Source organism: Desmodus rotundus, chromosome 10 (genome assembly GCF_022682495.2).
Source record: "Desmodus rotundus isolate HL8 chromosome 10, HLdesRot8A.1, whole genome shotgun sequence".
NCBI lineage: Eukaryota > Metazoa > Chordata > Mammalia > Chiroptera > Phyllostomidae > Desmodus > Desmodus rotundus.
Genome location: NC_071396.1, coordinates 56,325,206 through 56,349,867, shown reverse-complemented (window position 1 = coordinate 56,349,867; position 24,662 = coordinate 56,325,206). Strand labels below are relative to the sequence as shown.

Genomic DNA, 24,662 nt, shown 5'->3' with positions numbered 1-24,662 from the left:
AACAAAGGAAAGCCCCTTCGTTACATATACATAACAAGTTCTCACTGGGACATCTTCTCGCAGGACATCAAACCCATGCTGCTGTTGCTTAGATACCAGTGAAAGGCAGATGCAGCATGACACTAAGACACTTTCTCTATGCTGCTTCTATGTAGGAACTACACGTAGAAGCTGAGGCCTGGAGCACAACCATGCAGAAATAGAAAAAGATAAGATAGGACAAAAAAGGTGGGAGGGAAAGGAGAAAAAAAGGTTTGAGATGGATCCAAATATTCCACTGTAGATAAAAGAAGGGCAAAGATGAGGAGGAGAGTAGCATTCAACTAATGACAAAATACTCATGTTTGATGTCTGCCCTATTCAATGCCATGGGCTTGGAACTGTAAAAGCAGGCTAATACTTTTAAGAAAAATATGGCCCTTTAATCTCATTAATGATTACAGGGGCTGATTTGCTTCAGAAATCTCTTATCATTTAAGCCAGCTTAAAAGGTAGCACTTGTATTAAAGAATGGAACCCTGGCCAGTGGCTTAGATGGTTGGAGCATCATCCCATATACCAACAAGGTTGCAGGTTTGATTCCTGGTCAGGGCACATACCTAGGTTGCTGGTTCAGTCCCTGGTCAGTGCACGCAAGGGAGGCAACAGATAGATGTTTCCTTTTCTCTCTCTCTCTCTCTCTCTCTCTCTCTCTCTCTCTTTTTCTCTCTCTCTTTTTCTCCTCTGTCTCCTTCTGGCCCTTCCTCCTCTCTCAATAAACATATCCTCAGGTAAGGATTATAAAGAAAAAAAGAATGGAAATGACGTACAGTTCTTAGAATGAGGAATCATTATGATGTATAACAATGGTGATATAAAAAGTGAATGAAAGGAAAAGCTGGAAACTAAGACTGATTGAGGAAATTCAAAATTAAAGAGTAAATTTAACAAAAAATTTTAAAGGTTTTGCTGAAGGATGAAGGAAAAGGGTGGGGAATTAAATATCATTTTCTATTTGTTTCAGCTAAAAATACTAAACCTAAACTAAACTGGTACTAATACAATTAAAAATTATAAACTCTTTTCCTCACTAACGTGTAAGAAATGTCTCCTGATTCAGAGGCAAAAATTAAAATTAAACCCTGGGTCTGTATATAATGTACCTATGTCCACACACACACACACACCAAAATACTGCCAATTTTTAAAAAGTGGCTTTTTTCTTTATTACCATTTTAAATAAAGAACATTAAAGCTAAACTTTCTATTAACTCTGAGAATAAAACAAAAGGACTGGATCATAAAAGTATGCTGAGTAAAGTTATATGTATAGTTCTATTTTTCATAATGTTTAAAGAAAGCAATGGAAAAATTCGTTTAGTTAAGGAAGTTACAGCATGTGTTAAGTTTAAATGCTGCCATCTGCAGGGCCACTGAGCCTATTAAGTCAGCACTAGAATTGCAATGCCTAGAATAGGGTAGGGCACAAGTAGGTTTGCAGTTGTAATACAAGTAATACAATAACTAATAAATACAAGAATAAACTGTTTCACGTACTCACAACTGTAAACCTCCTTTTGCCACTCCCTGTATTGGGTTGGCCAAAAAGTTCATTTGTTTTTTTCTGTACAATGGCTCCAGTAGTAGTGCTTACTCATCTTTAATTTCATTTGAAACAATATTTTTAGACTGTATTGTGACAGTTGTCATATCAGCATGCATTTAAAAAAAATTTGTCCAAATTGGTGAATTTTTGTGTAGCCATTTTAGTATTGAAGATGGGAAAAAAGCAACATTTTTGGCATATTATGCTTTATTTCGAGAAAGGTAAAAATACAACTGAAACGCAAAAAAGATTTGTGCAGTGTATGGAGAAGGTGCTGTGACTGGTTGAATGTGTCAAAAGTGGTTTGCTAAGTTCCGAGCTGGAGATTTATCACCGGATGACGCTCCATGGTCAGGTAGGCCAGTTGAAGTTGATAACGATCAAATCAAGACATTGATCAAAACCAATCAACATTATACCACGCAGGAGATAGGGGACATACTCAAAATATCCAAATCAAAAAAGTTATTGGTGAAAATGAAAAATGTGTCTTTTATTTTATGGAGAAAACCATACGGACATTTTGGCCAACCCAATATATAAACTTTATCCTCAAAGACTGTTCTCCAAAATAAACCCCCCAAAAGAAATCTGTTAAGTTTTCTTAACTATATGACTTCAACAGAAAAAAATCAAATCTCTTTGTATTTAGGCATAACTGTCATTGTTGTGTATCAACTGGGGCAACACAGAGCTCTTGTATCAAATACATACCACACTGAAAGGCCATGTGTGTTTCTTCTCATGCTAAAAGATAAACTTCAGGTTTTCTCTTTGGGTGATTATTACATGCATATCATGAAGACTCACAAAATAACCACACATTTAAGTTTTTAATCTTCTTTTTAAAGGGAGCATTTGTTCAATTTAGCTTCAACTCTATTCTCAAATTATAGTCTACTTATAGACAAGATTATAGAATACAAGTGGACAATAAAATCTACAGTCTACTATAAGCAGACTTAAAATCTATAAAGTCTACTTTTACTATGCCCATGTCCACCTCTTATGCCAATATTTACCTAATTTTTTCACACCTTTTCTTCATCTTATTTGACTATCCTTTCCTTAATCATACCCATTAGAACCACACATATTGCTATTTCAAAAAGAATATAAGGCTCCAAGATACACTGCATCCAAATCCCTCCTGTTCACCTTAATGCCAAATTAATATAATTAATATTATATACAATGAGACACAGATCTCATTGTATATAAAACCAAAGACTTGAAAAAGAGAGAAGCAAGTCTTTTTCACTAAAGCACCTTGGGGGACTAAATTAAAGGGAAAATGAGAAAATAAATGAACATTAATGTAAAAGATGGCTTACTATACAAATATTAATATTTCTTTCTATAAAACACTAGTTCCCTCTCCAAAGAATCTTGTTATCTTAGACAAAATTTTACAGCCTAACTCAAGTTCTCTTCCAACTGATCTACAAAATCTCATTAGTGCATGCCATTTATTAATGCCTTTTGCTTCCAAACTTCCTATGTAACACCCCATCTGGTCAAATGTTTACCACCATCTGTTCTAACGTTTGATAGGTAGGGTCACAGAACAGAGACCATAACATCAAAATGGAGCTGTAGTTGAAGGAATTTTATTGTGACAAAACTGTACTTTCTACAGAAATGAATTTTGCTATTCTGTACCTTTCACTCACTGGTTCTATTAAAAACCTCTAAAGCAAAATAAAAGTCCTTCCATAGACAGCCTTCCAAATACTTCAATAATACTATGCTACCTCTTATCTTCTCTCTACAGAATTAACAACCCCCGCTCCTTCACATCACTCAGAATCCAGGATCTGGTGTTAATACTGTCCTTGACCCTAAAGCAGACCAAGATTGCAATATGTTATCAAGAATATCAAGCTATTCTGCATCACTTAGTTTTGTACAAAAAGTATGTCCAAAGAGGGAAGTATCCAACTACGTATCTTACATTTAATTTAGAAAAAGGGCAATCCCTATTATCACTTTTGGTTTTCTAAACTTTTTATTGGGCATTTAATTACCTAACACTATGTCAGCAACATGTAAAAGGTTTTTCTACAAAAAATCCCACTAATTCTTGAAAATTTTTGGTTTCTTTCCTGCAAGGTATGGTATCTGAAAGTGTCTTCTTCAAAGTGGTCACAGGAAAAAGACAATTAGAGCAATAGTGATAATTAAAATGTGTATAAATCTAAAAAGCAGCAGTATCACAATCCTATTTTTACACAGAAACTAGTACAAAAGTGGCAATACCAGACAGTGGGAGTAATGTAAAATTGGAAGACAAGAGGTCTAGGTTCTGTTCATCTTTGCTACAAACTAGCCCTGTGTACTTGACCTAAGGTATCAATATTTTCAACTAGAATACTAGGGGAAGAGACCATGGATTAAGGATTAAATGTGTGTGACAACAGCAAATGCAGTCCAATTAGGATGCCCAACATCATCACTGCTTAATCCCTACAAGAAGAATTATATTCCACCATCTTTTAATTCCTTCCCTAGACGTAATGATTTCCTTCCTAAGACAAAAAATAAATTAAGAAAGAGTAATTCACCATAATTATCTAAACGTTTAAATGGTGCATGTTATACTTTACTTCACAAAAAGGGGAACTTCTAATTTCTATTTCAGATAAATTTATTGCAGTTAATAGCTCACACTTTCATTCCAGTATAACTTAGTTATTAACAGCATGGTACTTGGATCTGGAGTGCTCAGGCTCAAATCCCAGCCCTATCACTTATGAGCTGTGTGACCATGGACAAGTAATTTAACCTGATTCCGTACCTACCTCATAAGACATCTGTGAAAGTTAAATGACTTACATGTGAAGTACTTAGAACTATGCACAGTATGTAATAAACCACTCAACTTGTGTTAGCTATCAATGACCTGTGATCTCTAACTTCACAGATTCAATCCCTTTAAAATATTGCATTTAGAACATATTTACATAAGATAATCATTTCTAATTCTTTGAGGCCACTATTCAAAATGAGTGTAGCTTTAAATGTGGCTCTAATTTTAAGACATGTAAACAACAACAAAGAGGACATTTACCAAAACTGAAGAGAAAATACTGCAGTTAGCCATGAATCATTCAAAAAAACGTTTCAAACAGGTGAGATTCAAGGCAAATTTCAAATGCAACAGACACATGAGAACAAACTGACAGTATGAAAACATAGCTGGGAAGACTATTATAATCTATTGGTTTACCTGGAAGCGGAATTGGCATGCCAGGAAGAGGAACACGAAATGGAGGTACCATTACTGGTGGAAAAGCAGGTATTGCTGCTGCTGGCTGAGGTACCGAATGAGGGACAGCCGGAGGTAACGTCTGGGGGTGCGGCTGGGGAACGGTTTGCACAGGTGTGGCTGTAGGAGCAGGAGTTGAAACACTAACTGTAGGCGTAGCAACTGAAACGGCAGAACTTGGAGTCTGATCTTGTGTTGTGGGTGCTGATAAAAGATAGAACAAAAATATGTATCACTCCTTCATAAACCATTTTACTATAGTCATTCATCATTCACTCATTCAGTAAGTATTTTAAGGGCCCATTCCATGCACTGCAAGAAATTTGTAACAAGGTCTCTGTCTTCAAGAAGCTTGAACATAGTTAAATGAAATATAAAAAATAACTAAAATACAAAGTGAAATGGGATAAATGTATAGGAATGTAAATGAAGACCCAAAGACCATTTCTTACTATGAGAGGGTACAGAAAATTTTATGCAGTGATGGCAGGCTTTGAAAGATTAAGATTTCAACAAGAAAAATGACAAAGTGGAAGGAGAAAATAAGCAAGTAGTGGGAAAAGTAAGTAAAAGCAAAGAGCAGGGAACAACAAGGAACTGTTCAAAAAAACACTAGGTATAGATCCAGTGAATTATGGTGGGAAAGGTAGGCCAGAGGCACAAAGGTGAAGGCCTTGAACAGAAGACTAAGGAGTGTGCATTTTACTGGGTAGAGAAAGGAAAGAACTTATGTAAATGCAGAGAAATAGTCTAGAAGAATACACACCAAAATGTGTTAACTCATGACATCTGTGTATGCCTTTCACTTTTTACTATATATGCTTCATTAGTTTGAATTTTTAATAAGAATACATTTACATGTTATTTGTATGATTTCATTAATGTAAAAGGAGTGTGAGGGAGGCTGACTGAAGGTTTCTGTATTGAAGACTAATAATCAGTGTTCACTTGTTGAATTAACTTGGCAGATACATAGGAAGAAGAAAAGGAAGAACAGAGGTGGGAAAATCAATTTCAACATATCTGAATTGTCCAAGCAAAAAAGAACAGAGAGAAAAAGATATGCAATAACTAATGACCGACCAGATAGGAACAAATGGAATCAAAACAACTTGGGTTTCTCTAAAATTACTTAAAAAAAAAAAAAGAAAAGAAAAGAAAGAAAAGAAATGTCCAGGTTGCTAGTATAAGAGACCAAGAGAATGAGGAATTCAGGATAATTTACTTCTGCTAACACATTATCTTTAAATATCAAAAATAAAACATTCCATCCCTAGTCTAGTAATCACATTTAAAATCAAATTGTGACCTAAAAATGCAATTTATATTTCAATTTTTTGAAAGTTTCAGTATTCAAATATTAGAAAACATTTTTTATTTATCGATAATCCATATAATTCCAAAATAAAATTCATCTTGGTGATTCATTGGTAAGAAATACATCATCTTTTCCTTGTTGTAAAGAAAAATGTCAAACTCTACCTATATTGAACTAAGAATGAATTTACCAAATTAAATAAAATAAAACAGTGCTTTCCCAATATTTGTGCCAATTATACTCTAAGGGAAAACACACTGTTTAATACAAACCACCCAGTACTCCAACTGACAACAAAATTTGTCAGTATCTTTTTTCAGTGCCTGATAATGAAAAACTCACTCAGGCTGGGAGATGTGAGCAATTTCATACTTGTTAATAAGGGACTCACCTTGGCTAAATAGACAGCAGGGCCAACAAGTATCTTCAGGGGCCCAGGAATGAATTGTTGGTCTAGCATAGACCTAGCCTTAGGGTACAGTATCATATTAATATAATTTTATAACAATGTGAAAAATACAAATTACATGCAACATTTGCCCAGTCCCATACATATACCATTTAGCATTTGTAATCTACTGTAATGGCTGAAAATATATCTAGTTATTCTTCCCAACTTCCCTGAGAAGTAGGATTTATCAGCATTTTTTACAAACTTGCACAGGATTAAATTAGTTTATGCTCATCTGGAGTTAAAAATATAAATATCTTAATTTTTAGTCCATCTGCCCAGGTCTACACTGCAGTTCACAGAATTACATTTTTTAAGATATATGGCAATAGTATTTAGATTGAATTACCGACATTTTGATACCAAGTATTGTATTCAGGAAAACAAAATGAGTTACAGAGGCATCAAATTTCAAGTGGAAGGGAACGCCCAATGGGGACAGCAAAAGGTTGCACTCAACCCATTTCTCTTGCTGACACAAGATTTTCCGATTTGATAAGTAGAGGCAAGTCATGAGAGGAAAAGGGTAAAGGCAATAAAAGAATTAAATGGAAACTAGGAAAACGCAGCTAGGACTATTTATAGTGGGTAAATTCCTACTAACTCCATTTGCTAAAATAACTAGTGAAACACTAGGCCTCAAAATACATTACTAATCCAGCCTCAGATCTCAACTAAAAAAGACAAGTGACTATAACAGATGGAGAAATATTAAGACTGTAGCAGGACAATACTTCATGACACTGAATCAAGTGAAATAAAAACAGACATCAGGAACACTCACAAAGACATCAAAATTGATGTTTAAAGGCAGTGAAAAGAACGTAATTTTGCTCTTCTGTTCTTAGAATAGAGGCTTCCCAATCACTGAAGGGCAGAGCAAAAATGACAAATGGGAGTTCTGAATAGAATAGCTGACAATCACAAGATAGCAATAGGCCTAAAGACCACCTTCATACAGAAATGGAATACACATTAGCCCTGGCCAGGTAGCTCAGTTAGTTAGAGCGTCATCCCGATACGCCAAGGTTGTAGGTTTGATCCTCAGTCAGAGCACATACAAGAATCAACCAATGAATGTATAAATTAAGTGGAACAACAAATCAATGTTTATCTCTCCCTTTCTCTCTCTAAAATCAACAAAAAAAAAAAAAAATAAAAAGAAATGGAATACACATAGGGTAGTTAAAGTGTTTGGCTACCCACCTTCCTTATACAAGGTATTCCTCCTTCCTGAGAAGGCAGGGAACACAGAGCCTCCACACAGAACCACACTGCTGTTGTTAATCTCCCCTCTCCCATTACCACCACAGGTACCCCATAAAACATGGGCTTTCAGCCTTGTCACGCAGGTTTTAGAAGCACTAATCTATAAAATGGCAAAGACCCTCAACCAGCTAGCTGCTGACTTCCATATCAGAATTCACTGTTACATTTCCATATCAGAGTTTACCTCAGCTACAAAAGAAAACTTATAAAGCATTTATATCTTCCTAGTATGTACATTTTTGTCTAAAAATTATCAAGTAGGGCCTTTAAAAAACTCTCTCCATAGTACATGCACCTTACTTCTTAGGTTACTTCTTTTATCAATAAAATAAAGTCAAATTTGAATCTACTATGATTAAATTTCTCATATAACATATTGCTTACAATGTAATTTACACTAATAAATCCCAGGTCCCTGAAGCAACTGGGGAAAGGGGCACTTTTTCTTATTCCCATCTCTATTATCCAGGTAGCAAAATAATCCAAATTATAATCACCCTGTTGGAATATGTATTTTCATAGTAGTATCATAAACCGCCAAATCAATAAAATCATTATTTAGCCCTGGCCGGGTGGCTCAGTTGGTTTGAGCATCATCCTGTGCAGCAAAAGGTTGGAGGTTAGATTCCTGGTCAGGGCACGTAACTAGGTTGCAGGTAGAGGTGCATACGAGAGGCAACCAATTGAATGTCTCTCTCACATCAATGGTTCTCCCCCCACCCCCACCCCGCCTATCCTCTGGCTCTAAAATCATTAATAAAGCCCTGGCTGGTATGGCTCAGTGGACTGAGAGCCAGCCTGAGAACCAAAGTGTCACTGGTTCAATTCCCTCTCTAAGCACATGCCTCGGTTGCAGGCCAAGTCCCTATCAGGAGGTGTGTGAGAGGCAACCACACATTGACGTTTTCTCCCTCCCTTTCCCTCTAACAAATAAATAAATAAAATATTTTAAAAAATAAATAAAAATAAAATCAATAATAAAAATATCCTTGGGTGAGGATTAAAAAAATTTTTTAAAAAATCATTATTTAGCACTGCCTGGTTGCTGTGGCTCAGTGGATTAAGCACCAGCCAGGAAACTGAAAGGTCACGGGTTTGGTTCCCAGTGAGGGTGTATGCCTGGGTTGCAAACCAATGTTTCTTTCCCTCTTTCTCTCTCCATTTCCCTCTCTCTAAAAATTAATAAATATTTTTTAAAAATCATTATTCAAATATTCTGGGGCTCAATTTTAACCTGTCGAGTAAGTAGTAACAAATAAAAGGTAGCAGTGTAAATATTAATGACACTCTTTTAAGCAAATTAATAGATTTTTCTTTCTTTATCCCTGTATTCTACTATTTATCTCATCTTTTCAGAAAAGATCCAACCTTTGAGCCTCTGTGACTTTATACCTGAAAATTCTTCTACCTTTCTCACTGCTTCTTTTTCAACTCATTTCATCAGCCTACATACCATTCTAGGACCTAACCACTTCTAAATAAGATTACTGAAAACTTCCTAGGAAGTTTCCAATTTCAACACTGCCCAAAAATTGAGCAGCAAAACATGTTCCAGAATACTGTATTTCTACAGCTTCCCTACACCTGCCTGATTCACCCATTTGCTATTCTTAAAACACTTCATAACCTGAATTCACTCTTATTCAATTTATTGACCAATATATACCTTCCCACCGCAAGAGTTCCTTAACAATTCCAGAAACTACATTTACCCTCATTTCCTGAACTTTGTTTATGCTGCTCCCCCCCTACTTGAAACACCTCTCATTTTTGAACCTACTCAAATTCTACCACAAGGCCTTCATGATCACCCTCAATACCCATGTAGATTACCCCCTTGTCTCTCCATTTTCTTGAATTGTTACATCTTCTATTTTAATTGTATAATTTTGCACACTACACTCTATTTTACAGGCATTATGCTGGCCTCCTCAATTACAAAAACTGGAAGTTCTGGAAGATAGGGACCAAGACTTCCATTGACTTTGCAAAGCCCATAGCACCCAGCAACACTATTAGCCAAGTTGAACAGATTAACTCTGTACTTCCCCAGTTTCGCTTCATGAATTGCAACTGGGCAAATAATCCCTTCTACTAATGTAAATTTCTGTTCTTCTTTAACCCAAAATCTTACGTCAAAAATGTTTTTAAAATAACATCAAGAATACATGAAACACTAGGATCAGTTTGGAATGCAGTCCCTACTTATCCATTTCCCTAGTCCCTAAAAAGGAAAACACATGCTGACTGGTACTCACTTGATACTGTCTGCAAAACCGAAGAGGCAGTTGTTGTGGTAGAAGTGGTAGAGGATTGGGTGGATGATGATGTTGAAGTGGATACTGCAGGTGCTGGGCTACTGGTCGTAGGGGTGGAAGCTCCTACTGCTTGTGCTTGTACCTGCACTTGCGCCTGGGCCTGGGCCTGAGCCTGAGCCTGTGCTTGCGCCTGGGCCTGGGCCTGCGCCTGGGCCTGGGCCTGGGCCTGGGCCTGGGCCTGGGCCTGGGCCTGCGCCTGCGCCTGGGCCTGCGCCTGGGCCTGAACCTGCGCCTGGGCTGCAAGCATAGGTGTCAGTTCTGACTGCTGAATAACCTTAACTCCATCTGGCTTGCTCCATGCAGATTCACGTGTCCGAGCATTATAATAATAAACCTGCAGAGGAAGCAAAATCACTGGTATCACAGAATCTGTCAACTATCGTTAAAAAACAGTGATGCAACTACATTTTGTCTTAAAAGTTACTGAAAAAGAAACTTAAGAGAAAACACATCAAAATTGGCTGTTCGGATATTTCGAGACAGTAGATAACACACACATAAAAAGGAAAATCAAGATTATTTTTGTGCAAAAAGTTACATAGCAAGTCTGACTGCTAACCTTAGAAAGCCCTGCTTGCAAAGTTGACTCTTGGCTGGCATCTGGAAACTTGGATTTTGGGAAGGTTACCACCATTCCCTAACTGGTTAAGAACAGCTTATGTGCCCAAGGTGTTTACACAATAATGCAGTTTATGCTAAACATCTGCTTTCCCATTGGGAGTTTGCAATTTTGGTTATGTGCCAGGCAGATGGCACCAGTCCCCAATGACAACTCTTGATTCCCCAGCTGAGACTGGCTTCTCTGGTAGACAACCCTTCACGTATTCTGTCACAATTCCATGCTGGAGAAAATAGTCACACTCTACATGCTCTGGAGTGGATTCTTGGAAGCTTGTGCTTCGTATCCTCCAGATTTCACCCCATGCCCCTTTTCCTCTTTGCTGGCTTTGCTTTGTACTCTTTCACTGGAATTAGTCTTATCTGTGGGTACAACTACATGCTGAGTCTTGTGAGTCCTCCTAGTGAACACTAAACCTAAGAGTTGTTTTGGGGATCCATGACACATATTTAAAACACAAGCTTCCGAATCACAGGTAAACATACATAAGCATTCCATTCTGCTTTCCAAGCAGAAGTCCAATCCAGTGAGCCTTTCCTGAAGTCCTACCTCACACCCTGCTTAACCCAGGCTCATTCTTATCATTAGGAGCAAGAATACCATCAGTCATTGATCTCAATCTGCCAAAACTCTCTAGGTCTTACTCTTCTGTAGCCAAGAGGTTAACAACCTGAATATATTTTCTAATTTACCTTCCCATCGGGAGTTTTGTTTTCCACCCATATCTCTTCAGTTGGAGGCAGAGCTGGAGTACCAGGAGCAGTCACAGGAGGCATTCCGGGCGGAAACATCATGCCTGGAGGAGGAGGCATGGTTCCCATGGGTGGAGGCATGAAAGGTGGTCTCTGTTAATTCACAAGAACAGTCAGGGTCACTTGCATTTTATCTTTTCCCCTTCAAATTACTAAATTCTACCCAAAAGTAAAGCACTGTAAGAGAAACTGAACTAGCGTGTGAGTCCATTCAAATATATTCATCTATGATGCATAAGCAAAGTTTCTCTGTAACAAAAATGGTTAAACAGACTGGAAAGAAACACACCAGTATACAGTAGTTATCTCTGGGTAATAGCATTATGGGTGAATTTTGCTTCATTCTTTATACTTCAAAGGGAATTTTCATACACTAAGCACTAGATTACTTTCAAGAGAAAGTGATTTTTGTATCTTTTAATACCAGGCACACCATTACCTCCACACTTCACTTATAACAGGAACCAACCAAAGGAGAAACATAGTTTTACAAGTAACATAGAAAAAAAAATTGGATATAGCTAATCCTTCCTTTTCCTACAAGAAACAATATATTAGCTAGAAAAATATTCATAATTTTCTATTTTTCAAGTAACAATAATATATAGCTTGGCAATGACATTAAGCATCAGTTAAATTTAGAAGATACAGTAAAATAGCTGTCCATTTTACTTTTAGTGGAAAATAAGAATTTAAATAGTATATACTACCTTAAAAATTTTTTTTTTTCCTGGAGTCATTACTAACTCAATCCTATCTTTGATAATTCTTCACTGTCATTCTTTAATGATTACTGACACAACCTAAGAGCCTGAGCCACACAATTCAACTGTAACTGCTATACCTCAGCTTACTAAAGCAGATAAGTGGTCTAACTTTTAACAACAGATTTTGAACAGGGATTAAAGGATGTCCTCTATAATATACAAGTAACACTAAAATTCAATTATCCAAAGCACCTTAATCTGGATAATGGAATTGACACTATGCTAATAATGTGAAACTGTATTTCATTTTCTTAAAAATATTTTCTTCCTCATACTCCAGGTTTTTTGGGATTCAGTGTAGTATCTTTCAAGCATCAGCACACAGACTCATATTCTATAAAACATCCCCCTCAAATGCCTCTCATGCACATTAGCTGGAAATCTCCTGGATTTAATGTAAAGCCACACAATTATCTATCAAGACCAGAAAAGCATCATAACATCTGTTATATTTCTATTAGAGGGTTACATTAGTCCACTGCATTTTATAATATTCTGCAAGCAGCTCTAACTCTTAAAGGCACAAACTAGAATAAATTAATATGCAACAAGTTATACCAGAACCAATAGGTCAAAAATCTATTTCTTACTCTAAGCTCGAAGAAAATATAAAACTTTTAAACAATCTGTTTAAGGGGATAGGGGCTGTACGAGGAAGTCAATAAATTTATTAAACAAAGTATTAAAACCTGTGCCTCTTCCATAAATATTACCCTATCTAAAGAGAATTAACATTACTTAAGTAGTACTTTATTATCTTTTGCCACTTTTAGTAAGTTCATTCTTGATTATGCTAATGAAAGGCAGAAAATACCAGTGTATTTATTTGGTTTCAGAATTGTAAAGGCTGGATAAACTGAGAAAACTGAGCTACATACCTATACCACACCCCCCAAAATTACAATCTCAGAAGGAGGTGTCTGAGAGATGACACCTTCATGGCCTCATTTCAGACACTAACTGACTCTACACTAGAAAGGGGTGCCTCAGGTTGAAATACCAGAAATGTTTTTATTTAAAGAAATTTCACAATAATTCTATTTCGAAAATTAAAAAATAACCCCCCCCTTTTTTAGGGAAGAAAAAAATACAAACAATGTTCTTAAAAAATGTGTTTGTTGTTCTAGGTTCTATCCTAGGCTTCATTTGTGGCAAGAATCACTCAGAATATATATACGTATATATTTATACTTAATGACAAAATGTATCATTGAAAATAAATAGCAATAACTAAAAAGGTTATAAATTTCAAATTTCATTTCCCATAGAGAAGATGAATTACTAAAGACAATTCTCAGGGATAAAGGCAGGTAAGAACTACTCTATTTAATCCTACCTTCCTATGCAGTGTCTTTTTCTATCTAAATTCCCATCCTAAATTTCTATTCAAGTTACAGTTACCACTACTTCTGGAGCAACATATTAATGTATGGATTACATTTTTCTATAAAGTGACACTAAGAACACAAGGTTTTTAAGGCAAAACTGATATATAATAGTGTTACTAACAACAATGAAGAAAGAACAACCCTCCGTCCTTTACCTGAAGGTGTGGAGGGCCCATTGGTGGAGGAATCCCTCCTGGAGGAGGCATTGGCGGCATGTTAGGATCAAAAGGAGGACGTCCAAAGGGGGGCCGAGGTGGCGGGGGAGGGCCTCGCATCATGCCAAAAGGTGGAGGAGGTCGCATGAGGGGTGGTGGGCCTCGCATCACTGCATTTGGTGGGGGAGCTGGGCCTCGAAACCTCAGGGCCTGCTGTTGAGCCATCCTATGTGGAAAACAATGAATACATTTTTCTTTCCAAAATTACAAAAATACAGCTACTGATCTCTAATCACATCAAATTTAATAGGCCCTTAGGAGCAAGTGTAGTTGGAAAGTCATCCTTTTGCAACCATCATGGTAAAAAGTGCCTCAGTAAGAATGATCAATGGACACCAGATCTGGGAGGAAATCTGGATGAGGAGGATATCTGGATGGTCTTAAAATTTGTCTCCCCTCATGCTGCTTATGATGTGCAAGGGAAAATGGAAAAAAAAAACCCTTATGTAATAGGGAAATTGTGCAGCACCTTGACCAGGGGATCTAAATTAATACCATCTGAAAAAGACAGGTGGATATCATTTGAATGGGAGGCACATGACATCACCTATTTCAGGCAAGAATGTGTAACCTCAAATTAATAATGAGAAAATATTAGACAAACACAAAATAGGAAATGTTCTATTTAAAACGGGGGAGCACAGGCTATGTTGTTCAGAAATACAGATGTTATACATAAAAGACAAAAGCAAGCTGTCGAAATGTTCTACATTAAAGGAGCTAAAGAGACATGGCAATACAACATTAATTCTAGACCAAATCCTGTACTAGAGGGAAGAAATGCTATAAAAAAAATACTGGATTGTTGGACAACACTGGAATATGAACAACAGGTTAAAGTATTCTATCACTGTAAACTTATGAAGTTGATAACTGTGTTGTAATTAAGCAAAAGACTATCTCTACTCTTAGAAAATACACACTTAAGTATTTAAAAGTAAAGGGCCTTGGTATATGCATCTTACCCTCAAACGGTTCAGCGTAACAGAGAGCACGCATGTGTGCAAATAATAAAGCAGAAGAGGTAAAATATTAACGCTTAGTGTACTATCTTTATTTTTTGCAACTTTCTGTAAGTTTGACATTACTTCCAAATACAAAGTTTTTACAGGGATGGAGGTAGCAGCTTAAGAAATCACTGTATTTCTCTATCTAAAGAGAAAGGTTTTTCTCACAGAAACCTACCCCATCCTCTAATCTCTAGTTAAAAACCCTAGCTTATTTTCTCCATGGAATTTAAGCAGATATGTAATATCTCATGTTATTTATTATCTATCTCCTCTCACAAGTGCTTTTTTAAAAAATTAAAATTATTCAGTCTTAACAGTAATTACTATGTGTCAGGCAGTGCTCTGAGCTCTTTGTAAGTCATTTAATCATAATAACAACCCTATGAGACAGACACTATTATCAACCTCACTTTACAGATGACACTAAAGGCACTCAGAAATCAAATAACTTGCCCAAGGCCACCAAGCTGGTTCATTTGAAAAGCCAGTATTCAAACACAGGCAAATAGCTCTTACAGCTCTTAAACACCACATCATGCTGTCTACATAGACAAGCCCCTTTGGAGCAGGAATTCTGTCCGTCCTGTTCACCCTTATATCCCCAGCACATAGTTAGGTCTGCGCATAGAAGGCCACAGTAAGTATCTGCTGACTGAACAAATGAATACCTACCTAGGTGATACCTATGCTGCTACCCACAAGTAGGGTAGGTAGAATCTTATAAAACTTATTTTTACCATAATTGGCCATAGTCAATTTACTGAGCACCTATCAGTCTTCCTGGCAGCTACTATAAACTGCTCCATTATATGAAGTTCGCGTGTCTCAAGAAGTGAGTAACAATTACGTCCCCACGTACATTTGAAGATAATCATTCTTATATTCTCTTCTCACCAGGCTCTTCCAACTTTCCTACATTTTCAACCCTCTGCTTCAGATTATTCTTTTAATTTTTTTCTAAATTTTCCACATCACAGTTCGATTCTCACACACAAAAAAATCCCAATAAAACCCAATTTTCCTTTAGAATAGGGTTATAAACACATATAGAGCTGCATATACCAACTGTATTTAACCAAACTTGCAAATAACCCTACAAAATTAGGAAGTATGAGTTAAAACCAATGACTGCAAAGATGAGTATGGGCTATGTCAAAATACTCTCTTTTCCAAATTGTATGTACTCCCAAGACACATGGCTACTGTTATTGAAGAAAGGTCTGAAACTTTAGTGCAGAAACAAAGTTAACTACCAAGGAAAGATACTCTGTTCCAGCCCTGAGTTAACAATGTACTTAATCTTACAATTTCTTTTGAGACTGTCTCTCCCCTTTCAAAAAATCTATAGTATTTCTTTCTTTCAAATCTCCCATCCAAGTACTAACCAGGCCCGACCCTGCTTAGCTTCCGAGATCAGACGAGATCGGGCACGTTCAGGGTCAAATCTCAATACTTCCTAGTTAATAGCTTGAAGTTAAGCGTGTACACTCTAAATCATGAAAAAGTCAAATAAGGGTTCTGCTTTTGCTGTCAGACTAGTTACATATTTGAGCCTGAGTATGCTCAGATGTAAATGAGCTGAGGAATAGAAATACAACCTATCCCATATCCCTGTTCAATGACATAACCCCTGTGAAACATTTCAGATAGTACCTGGCACACAGTAAACCACTTTAACAGTCACTACTTTCAGAAACCTAGCACTGTGTCTGCCTATAAAAGGCACTTCGTTGTCAATTTGATTAGATGGCTTTCGAAAGTCTGCCACTAAAATAGCGACAAAAAGCACGTAATTTCCTGTCAGCAACTTAAATTGCCATCTTCCAATGCCACCTAAGTATAGCACCTGTGCTGAGATGTTCATATATACTACCTCATCACAACCAACCTACCAGAACTGCAGTGAGGATCAAATGAACTAATAAAGCTGCCCTGGCTGGTGTGGCTCAGTGGATTGAGGACCAGCCTGTGAACCAAAGGGTTGGGGGTCCATTCCCAGTCAGGGCACATGCCTGGGTTGCAGGCCAGCTCCCCAGAAGCGGGCACAAGAGAGGCAGTCAAACATTGATGTTTCTCTCTTTCTGCCACCCTTCCCCTCTGTCTAAAAATAAATAAAATCTTTTTAAATGAACTAATAAAGGACTTGGAACAGCATCTAGCACATTAGTGCTCTCTTTTACTACTGTTGCTATAATATTAGTATAGTAGTAGTGTTCATGTTAATTGTATTAATATTAGTATTTATATTAGTAATACTGTTAGCTCTTATTATGACTATAATTATTATTATTAGGCTCTACATAACCTGCCTCTTGTTGACCTCTCTATAGACTCCACTTTTCTTTTTTTATCAAATACTTCCAATTCATTACCTTCAAGCCTCTGAGCTTGTTTGCTCTCCTGGAATGCTTTCCCCCAGATCTTCATATAACTGGCCCCTTTTTATCATCAGTCTCAGTTTAAAGGTCACCTCAACTCCCTTCCCGCCTCTCTACCTTCTCCCAGGCCCTCTCTGGCTCATTACCCAATTTGAGTTTTCAGTTATGATAAATGCTATGAAGAAATCTCTCACTTGTTTACTTTTATATTATACCCACTAGGATGTAGTTTTCCCTTAATACACCGCTGCATCCCAGTGCCTAGGATGATGGGTGTTCAAATGTTATTGTTTTAATAATGATTGTGAACACTGGCACTTCCTATAAACCAAGCACAGTTACATGGACACTGTTTGTACTAACTATTCTAATCCTCACAACAACATAATGAGGTAGGTTTGGAATCGATTTTACAGAAGAAACTAGAGCACAGAAAAATAACTTGTTTAAGCTATCTAGTCAGTGGTAACACCAGAGTATACTTATTATTGTTTTACAGTTGAGGAAATTTAGACTGCAAGTACCTCGTCACAAGGTAGTAATAGGTAAACTGAGTAAAGGATCTATACAAACAGGATTCTAAAAGATATCTTAACGACCCTCAACCATAAAGGAATGAATGACATTTGGATCTCCAAATAAATTGTCTATTGCAGGTTATTTACATTCCTGCCACTTTCAACCTTTTCAGAAAACAGAAGACTGCTTGCAAAAATAGAAACACAAATTCTTTTTTTACAGAAACAAAATGTATTTCTCTAGAGGTACTCTATCCAGATATGCAATCCCCCCCCCAAAGGTGAAGACAAGCCTGCAAATATTTTAATAGGAGGGGCAAAATGGAAAGAGGCTATTTGATGCATGGGAGGCAAATCCAGACTGTGCCAATTACTCAGTGATCTCGCATAAGTCACTTCACACTTGCAGGTTGATTTCCTCATTTCATGTGGTTAGTTTAACTCAGAATTTAGATCAGTCTTAATTAGCACGGATGCTCCCTGAGGACAAAGGATTTGGGTCTGGTTCAAGGCTCTACTGCCAGCACGTAGGTCAGTGACTGTCACCTAGCACACAATAAATTCGTGTCTAATAAGTGAACCATCTTTAAATTGCCTATATTCATTTATTACCAAATATCCACCAAACACCTTATTTGTCAGACAACAATAGACACACCACGAAATATCTTCAGGATACATATACTAAAACTAAGCCCCAATTTCTGCCATCAAAGAGACCATATAAACAGCCAATTTATCTTAAACCATGAAAAGTGCCAAAATAAAGATCTATACAATATGCTCTGAAAGCAACTTCCAACCCGAGGGGCTAGGTATAATTAGGTGTTCTCTTCTTGCAACAGAACACCTGATTTAAAGCCCTATTCAAATCAGTTTTGCATCAACGTCTGAACTGTTATTAAAATTTAAACTCATTGTAAAGCTAAAGAAAGATACTTTCTTAAATGCAAAGTAATGTTCCCAAATAAATCCATATGAGATTAAGTAACCGTCTCTTGAGATCAGAATCAGGAATAAACCTTCCATCACTAATATTGAAAAACCCTGACAATGCATTTGATCACTCATTATCAAAGTGAATATATATATTTGGTTTAAAGTATTTTAGATGATCTCTGAAATAAGACAAGATTTTATTCCTGCCAAAGTAAGGATTTTTGTGTGTGACAATTCAAAATCTAAGACGTATTTTTGCCCTAAGACTGTGAAAAGCAATACCCATTTCCTAACACAATTTCATCTTGAACTCTAAACAGAAACAGACTGCTCATAACCTACACTGCTCTTTTTCATTTTCTAATGCTGACAATGGCACAATTCAGAATGGGAGCTAAACATCTGAAGTGACATTTTTCCCACGGGGGGCGGCGGGAAATGTATCAAATACAAATAAAGTTTAGTACCTCTTTTTCCTCAAAAACCACTTGACTAAAGATTTCCCCATCCCTTTTACTTTACCAAACCTTAATTACAAATTCCATAGGCAATGAGACACCAGAAGAAGAAAGAACACTGTACTCTTTAAGGCAAAGGCGTGATAGCGACTGCGGGCTCAGGAGCCCCGTTTGTCTGGGTTCAGGCCACTTCCTAGAGCTCCAATTCCACCTTTGCGACCTTGTTCTACCTCCTCGACCTCTACCTGGCTCAGTTTCCTCACGTGTAACATGGGCAAGTAACTTAACTAAAAATGGCTCTAGTCTGTACCCTGCAAAATGGGAAAAGTAACTACTCCAAAGGGCTTAAATGAGACAACTCTAAGAGCTTACTGGCACACATAAGTACGTAATGTGTGTTTAAGCACGCAAATGGCCTCTGCTATTGTTATTATTCACAAATATAGAATAAGAGATAAAAAGATAAGAGAAATAAAGAAAGGTCACGAGAAGTGAAGCAAAGGAAGCAATATGGGGAAGAAGGAACCGGGCAAACGTGGAGACCCTAAAGGGCCGCGCGGGCGTGCAGTTGTCCCAGGAGTGGTGAGGGGTTCCGGGGAGTTAACTGTGGAGTGGATGGGGCGTCCTAGAGGAAAACTGGGCCCGTAGCGACGCACAGCCGAGTTGGCCGGGGCGGAGGTGGCATGCGGCCGAGGCGGGGCCCCAAGGCGGGAACGTCCGGCCCGGCCTAGGGGCCGCAGCCTCGAAGGGCGCTGGGCCCTCCAAAAACCGCTGGGAGCACCCCGAAAACGCGCAGGAGGCCGCGGCCCTACCCTAGCCCGGCTCTCTCATTCAAGCCACCTTCCCCTTCCCCCTTCTCCAAACCCATGAGGTCTTGGACCCGAGCCGCCGCGGCTCCTCTACCCACCCTCCACCCCGCATTTCCGCCACAGGCCTACCCCCGCGACTCCAGCATGCCGAGAAGTAATGAAGAGCAGCGCCCTTTACCTGAGCTCCCCCGGATTGAATCGCTCACCGTCTCCCCCGTCCCCGCCACGCTCCGCCATTACAGAGAACCGCGTTCATCCACCCGCCGACCGGGCGTCTTCTATTGGCCAGACAGATCATCAATCTCGTGCAAGAGAGGCGGAGACAGCAGGGATCTGTGACAGGAATGGTAAAGCTTTCCATCAATCCGCGAGCTGAGGGAGGCATCTGCCTTACTATTGGTGGAAGGGCCCGCCGACTTTGAAAGCGGTATGGCGACAGCCAGTTGATTGGTCGCTCGGAGGCTTTATGGGAAATGAGACGTCAGCGACGAGGAACCGCCGGCGCCCTCTCGCGGTAAGCAAAACTAGGTCCTCCCAAGTACTGCCTGGCCTGTAGTAGCCACGTGTCTGCCGGCCTCTAGGAAGGTCAATTGTGGAACCATATTAGCCACAGGTTGGCGCTTTGAGCTCAGAGACTTACATTGCATGAAGCAATCAAAAGTCGACCTGAGTAGCGGTATAACCAATCGCAGAGTTTCTGTGGAAAAGGGCTATTTTCCAGCTTTTCAGAATCAGATGTCTTGAACCGTCACCAGATTATAGCCATGTTATTAAATAATATATTATCAACTAAAAGAATATCTTCTAAATTGTATTAAATAACTAGTGTCAGGCTGATGAGTGTTATAAGTTACTGCATTAAGTTGGGGAAGGCAAGTCTCTTCACAAGCTAAAGTTTGAAGCATCTGTTCTTCAGTTTCAAAATATACCTGCCTGAAATTAGCACACCTTGATACCCAGAAGGAATTCTGAATATCAATTTCCCTTTTTATTAAAGGGGGGTGGGGAGGAAAGCCCTTAGTTCTGGGGTTTCCAAGGTACAATGAAGGTGAACTCTACCATTAAGTTGCTCCAAATACTAAAATAATAAATTTTACTCAGACCTAACTGTATATACCAGGCACTATCCTAAGTATTTTCCATGTATTATGTCTTTTAGGCCTCATAAACACTAAGAGATGGGTACCATGAATTGCCACTTTATAGATGAGATAGTAGTTAAGTAACTTGTCCAAGTTCGTACAGCTTGTGAATGACAGAGCCTGGCCTTAAACCCAAGGCAGTGTGGCAGCATAGCTGCATTTCTGAACACCACTATCCAAGAAAATTGGAAACGCACATCCACACAAAAACTCATACACAAACGTTCATTGCATCATTATTCATAATAGCCAAAAAGTAGAATCAACCCCAGCTGTCCAAAAAACTGATGACTGGATTAAAAATGTGGTGTATCAATACCATGGGATATTATTCGGCCATAAAAAGGAACAAAGTACTGATGCCTGCTATAATATGGAACCTTGAAAACATTACGCTAACTGAAAGAAACCAGACACCAAGGCTGCATATTGCATGATTCCATTTCTATGAAATGTCTAGAATGGGCAAATCCCTAGAGACCGAAAGTAGATCAGTGGTTTTCAGGAGATGGAGAGAGTGACTGCTAATGGGTATGGGTTGTTGTTTTTGTTTTGGATGATGATAATGTTCCAAAATTAGACAGTGGTGATGATTGCACAAGTCGGTGAATATATTAAAACCCATTGAATTGTACACTTTAATGGATGAAGTCTATTGTACAAATTATATTTCACTAAACGCCATGCTATACTGAATCCCAATTCAATATTCAAAGTTAATTGTGGTAATATGTGATAAGGACTAAACACAATCTCGAGCATAATCAATTGGAAAAGGAAAGGATGGTTGAAGTTTCACTAAACATGTGACGTTCAGACAAGCTGGAGTCAGACTAACAGTGGGAGGTGAGATCCCTTTTTCAACATCAGCGTGCATCCCCACGGCCTGTCAGACTATTGTGAAAATAATACTGGTATAGATGGCTCATGACAAACTAATCCCCTGTGCTGGAAAAAAACCTCAGAAGGGCTACTTTACAGAAATCAAGTTACTGACATATATAAAAGATGAAAACGAACTGTCATTTTGAATGAATGGAAGAAACTGCTTGCAGATTTAATAATACAAGTTTTATTATTTGATAGTTTTATTGTATTATCTATATCTATATATATTTTAAGATATTTATATCTTATTGTATTATTTTTGAATTTATAGCCCTGGTTGCTGTGGCTCAGTGGATTGAGCATTGGCCTATACACCAAAAGGTTGCTGGTTCGATTCCCAGTCAGGGCCCATGCCTGGGTTGCAGGCCAAGTCCCCAGCTAGGGGTGTGCAAGAGGCAACCAGTCGATGTTTCTCTCACACATCGATGTTTCTCTCCCTCTCTTTCTCCTTCCCTCCCCTCTCTCTACAAATAAATAAATAAAATCTTTTAAAAATAAATAAATAAATAAATAAGCAGCTTATATGCAGAACATATGCATCTTATATATATGATTTATATATAATCATTTTATTGTTTCATTGCTATGGTTTACTTACAAAAACATGCCCTTGATGGTCAGGTATTTTGTACTTAATAGCTATATAAAAATATTGCAAATATATAAACTGAGCTGTGTCTATAACGAACCATTTTATTGAATCAGTGCAAAAGCTGAATTAAAGAGACTCGATGTATCTTTTAAGAAACCTGTTGTCAAAGCTTGAAAACTCCTAATATACTAAAAATGTGCATGACTGTACAGAACAGAAAAACAAATGCCATCCTTGCCCAAGTGGCAGTAATTGAATTATAGACCCTAAAACTTGGTATATCAAAATGAGGTGAAGGAACAGTATTGTCTTAAGGCTACTAATTAATATCATCAGGGCTCTCAGTCCTGGCCATGAAGTCACTCCTCAGAAGTGACTCTTGAGAAGTGGTTCCAATGCAGAATCAGGCTTTCCATTTTCATAAATACTGCTTTTGAACACCTGTCTTAAACCCACGGTAGACACTTTACATACACTGTTTTTATTCCCCTAACAGCCTTGCAAGGCAGACATGTTGTCCGCATTGTACACATGGGGAAATGGAGCCTCAGAGGTGACATGACTGGTGCGAGGTGACATTCACTCAGCTGATAAGAGGTGAAGGTAGGATTCATGCAGCGGTGCATCTCACACCAAAGCCAGCTGGGGACTGCTAACTCCCAAGTCTTCCCCAAGTCAGCAAGGTAGTAAGTACAGCTAAGGTGTCATTGTTTTCTCTTTTCTGTGGACTGCAAATACTTTGGAAAGCCTCTATTTTCCTCACCGAATCCCAGGCCCTAACACAGTGCTCACCATCAGGCCAGCACTGTACTACACCGGGCAGCTGTATTATTCCTTACTGGATATATGGTCTTTGAGACATTTGAAGAGATCTTAGAAATGGAGAATGCCTGGCCGCATACTTGCTGGCTACCTTGCAGGCGAGATGGTCAGTCGCTGACAGGATTTGGAGTAAATGAGATCCGGAGTCTAGTCCTGGCTCTACTTGTGTCATCCTGGGCAAGTGAGCTATTTGATTTTTCATAGCTTCAGCTTCCTTATTGGTAAAATAAAGAGTTGCTGAGAGATTTGATAAGTAACTATTTCCCATGGTCTAGATAGCAACTAACAAGCCTCAAAAATAATATTGGTTAATTGAACTGACTTGGGACATTTTGGTAGCTAGTGTTTTACCCAAAAGGTCAAAATCATGATAGTTTCCAGCTTTTTGCACATGTATATGCAAAGACGATGAGTTTTCAGCCCAAAAACCAGAACTACATAAACTATTCATTATGAATAGTGAACGTCATCCTAAATCAACATACGGGACCAGAGCAGAAAATAGTAGCAGCTTATATTTGTTGGATTCCTAGAATGTTAAACATGCTACACCAGCATCTCATTTATTAAGTAACATTTATTGATTCTTTCTTATTTCTTAGGCACTGTTTTAAGCATTTTAAATGTCTTAAAACATTTGAACCTTTATCAAAAACCTATGAAGTAAGCATTGTTATTATTTCTATTTCACAGATAACAAAAGCATATTGAGTTTAAGTAATGCACCCTGAGCCACATAGCTGGTAAGTGGGAAAGCTAGAATCCAAACCCATACTGTCAGGCTACAGAATCCATGTTCGTAGCCACTATGCTCCACTCTAAATTGACAGTTAGAGGGTAAAGTCTCCCCTGGGCTACTGCTGTCCTGTGTAGACATCTGAGGGCAGCAGGCAGTGCTTTTCCAGCATCTCAATTGCATCTACCGTCTCACTGTTATTTTGTCATCCTGTGACCTGATTATGGAATTTAAACATAAGGTTCTTATCTCCGTTGGATCTCAGTATACAAGAAACTCAGAAATCATTGTTGTATAGTCAACCATTACATAATATCAGCATTTGGGCTGCCAGGACAAAACTGAGAACACCTGAGAGGAAGCAAGTGCATCTTTATGAATAATTGTGTCCAAAAGATGTGTCCTCAGTAATTGTGCACA

At 38.1% G+C, this 24,662-nt stretch overlaps 1 protein-coding gene across 5 annotated transcripts in view; it reads right to left on the bottom strand.

Moving 5' to 3' along the window:
- TCERG1 (transcription elongation regulator 1) overlaps window positions 1-20,363 on the bottom strand; it is a 59,225-nt gene extending 38,862 nt beyond the window's left edge. For all 5 annotated transcript variants that reach the window (XR_008425289.1, XM_053912658.2, XM_053912659.2 and 2 more), the window contains exons 1-5: window positions 20,241-20,363; window positions 13,891-14,116; window positions 11,521-11,673; window positions 10,150-10,543; window positions 4,815-5,057 (exon numbers count right to left, since the gene is read on the bottom strand). Coding sequence is in view for 4 of the 5 variants with exons in the window: in XM_053912658.2 (XP_053768633.1) it covers window positions 4,815-5,057; window positions 10,150-10,543; window positions 11,521-11,673; window positions 13,891-14,116; window positions 20,241-20,299 (1,075 nt within the window). In the remaining variant the exon portion in view is untranslated. The remainder of the gene's footprint in view (window positions 1-4,814; window positions 5,058-10,149; window positions 10,544-11,520; window positions 11,674-13,890; window positions 14,117-20,240) is intronic.
- Window positions 20,364-24,662: the final 4,299 nt, after the last annotated feature.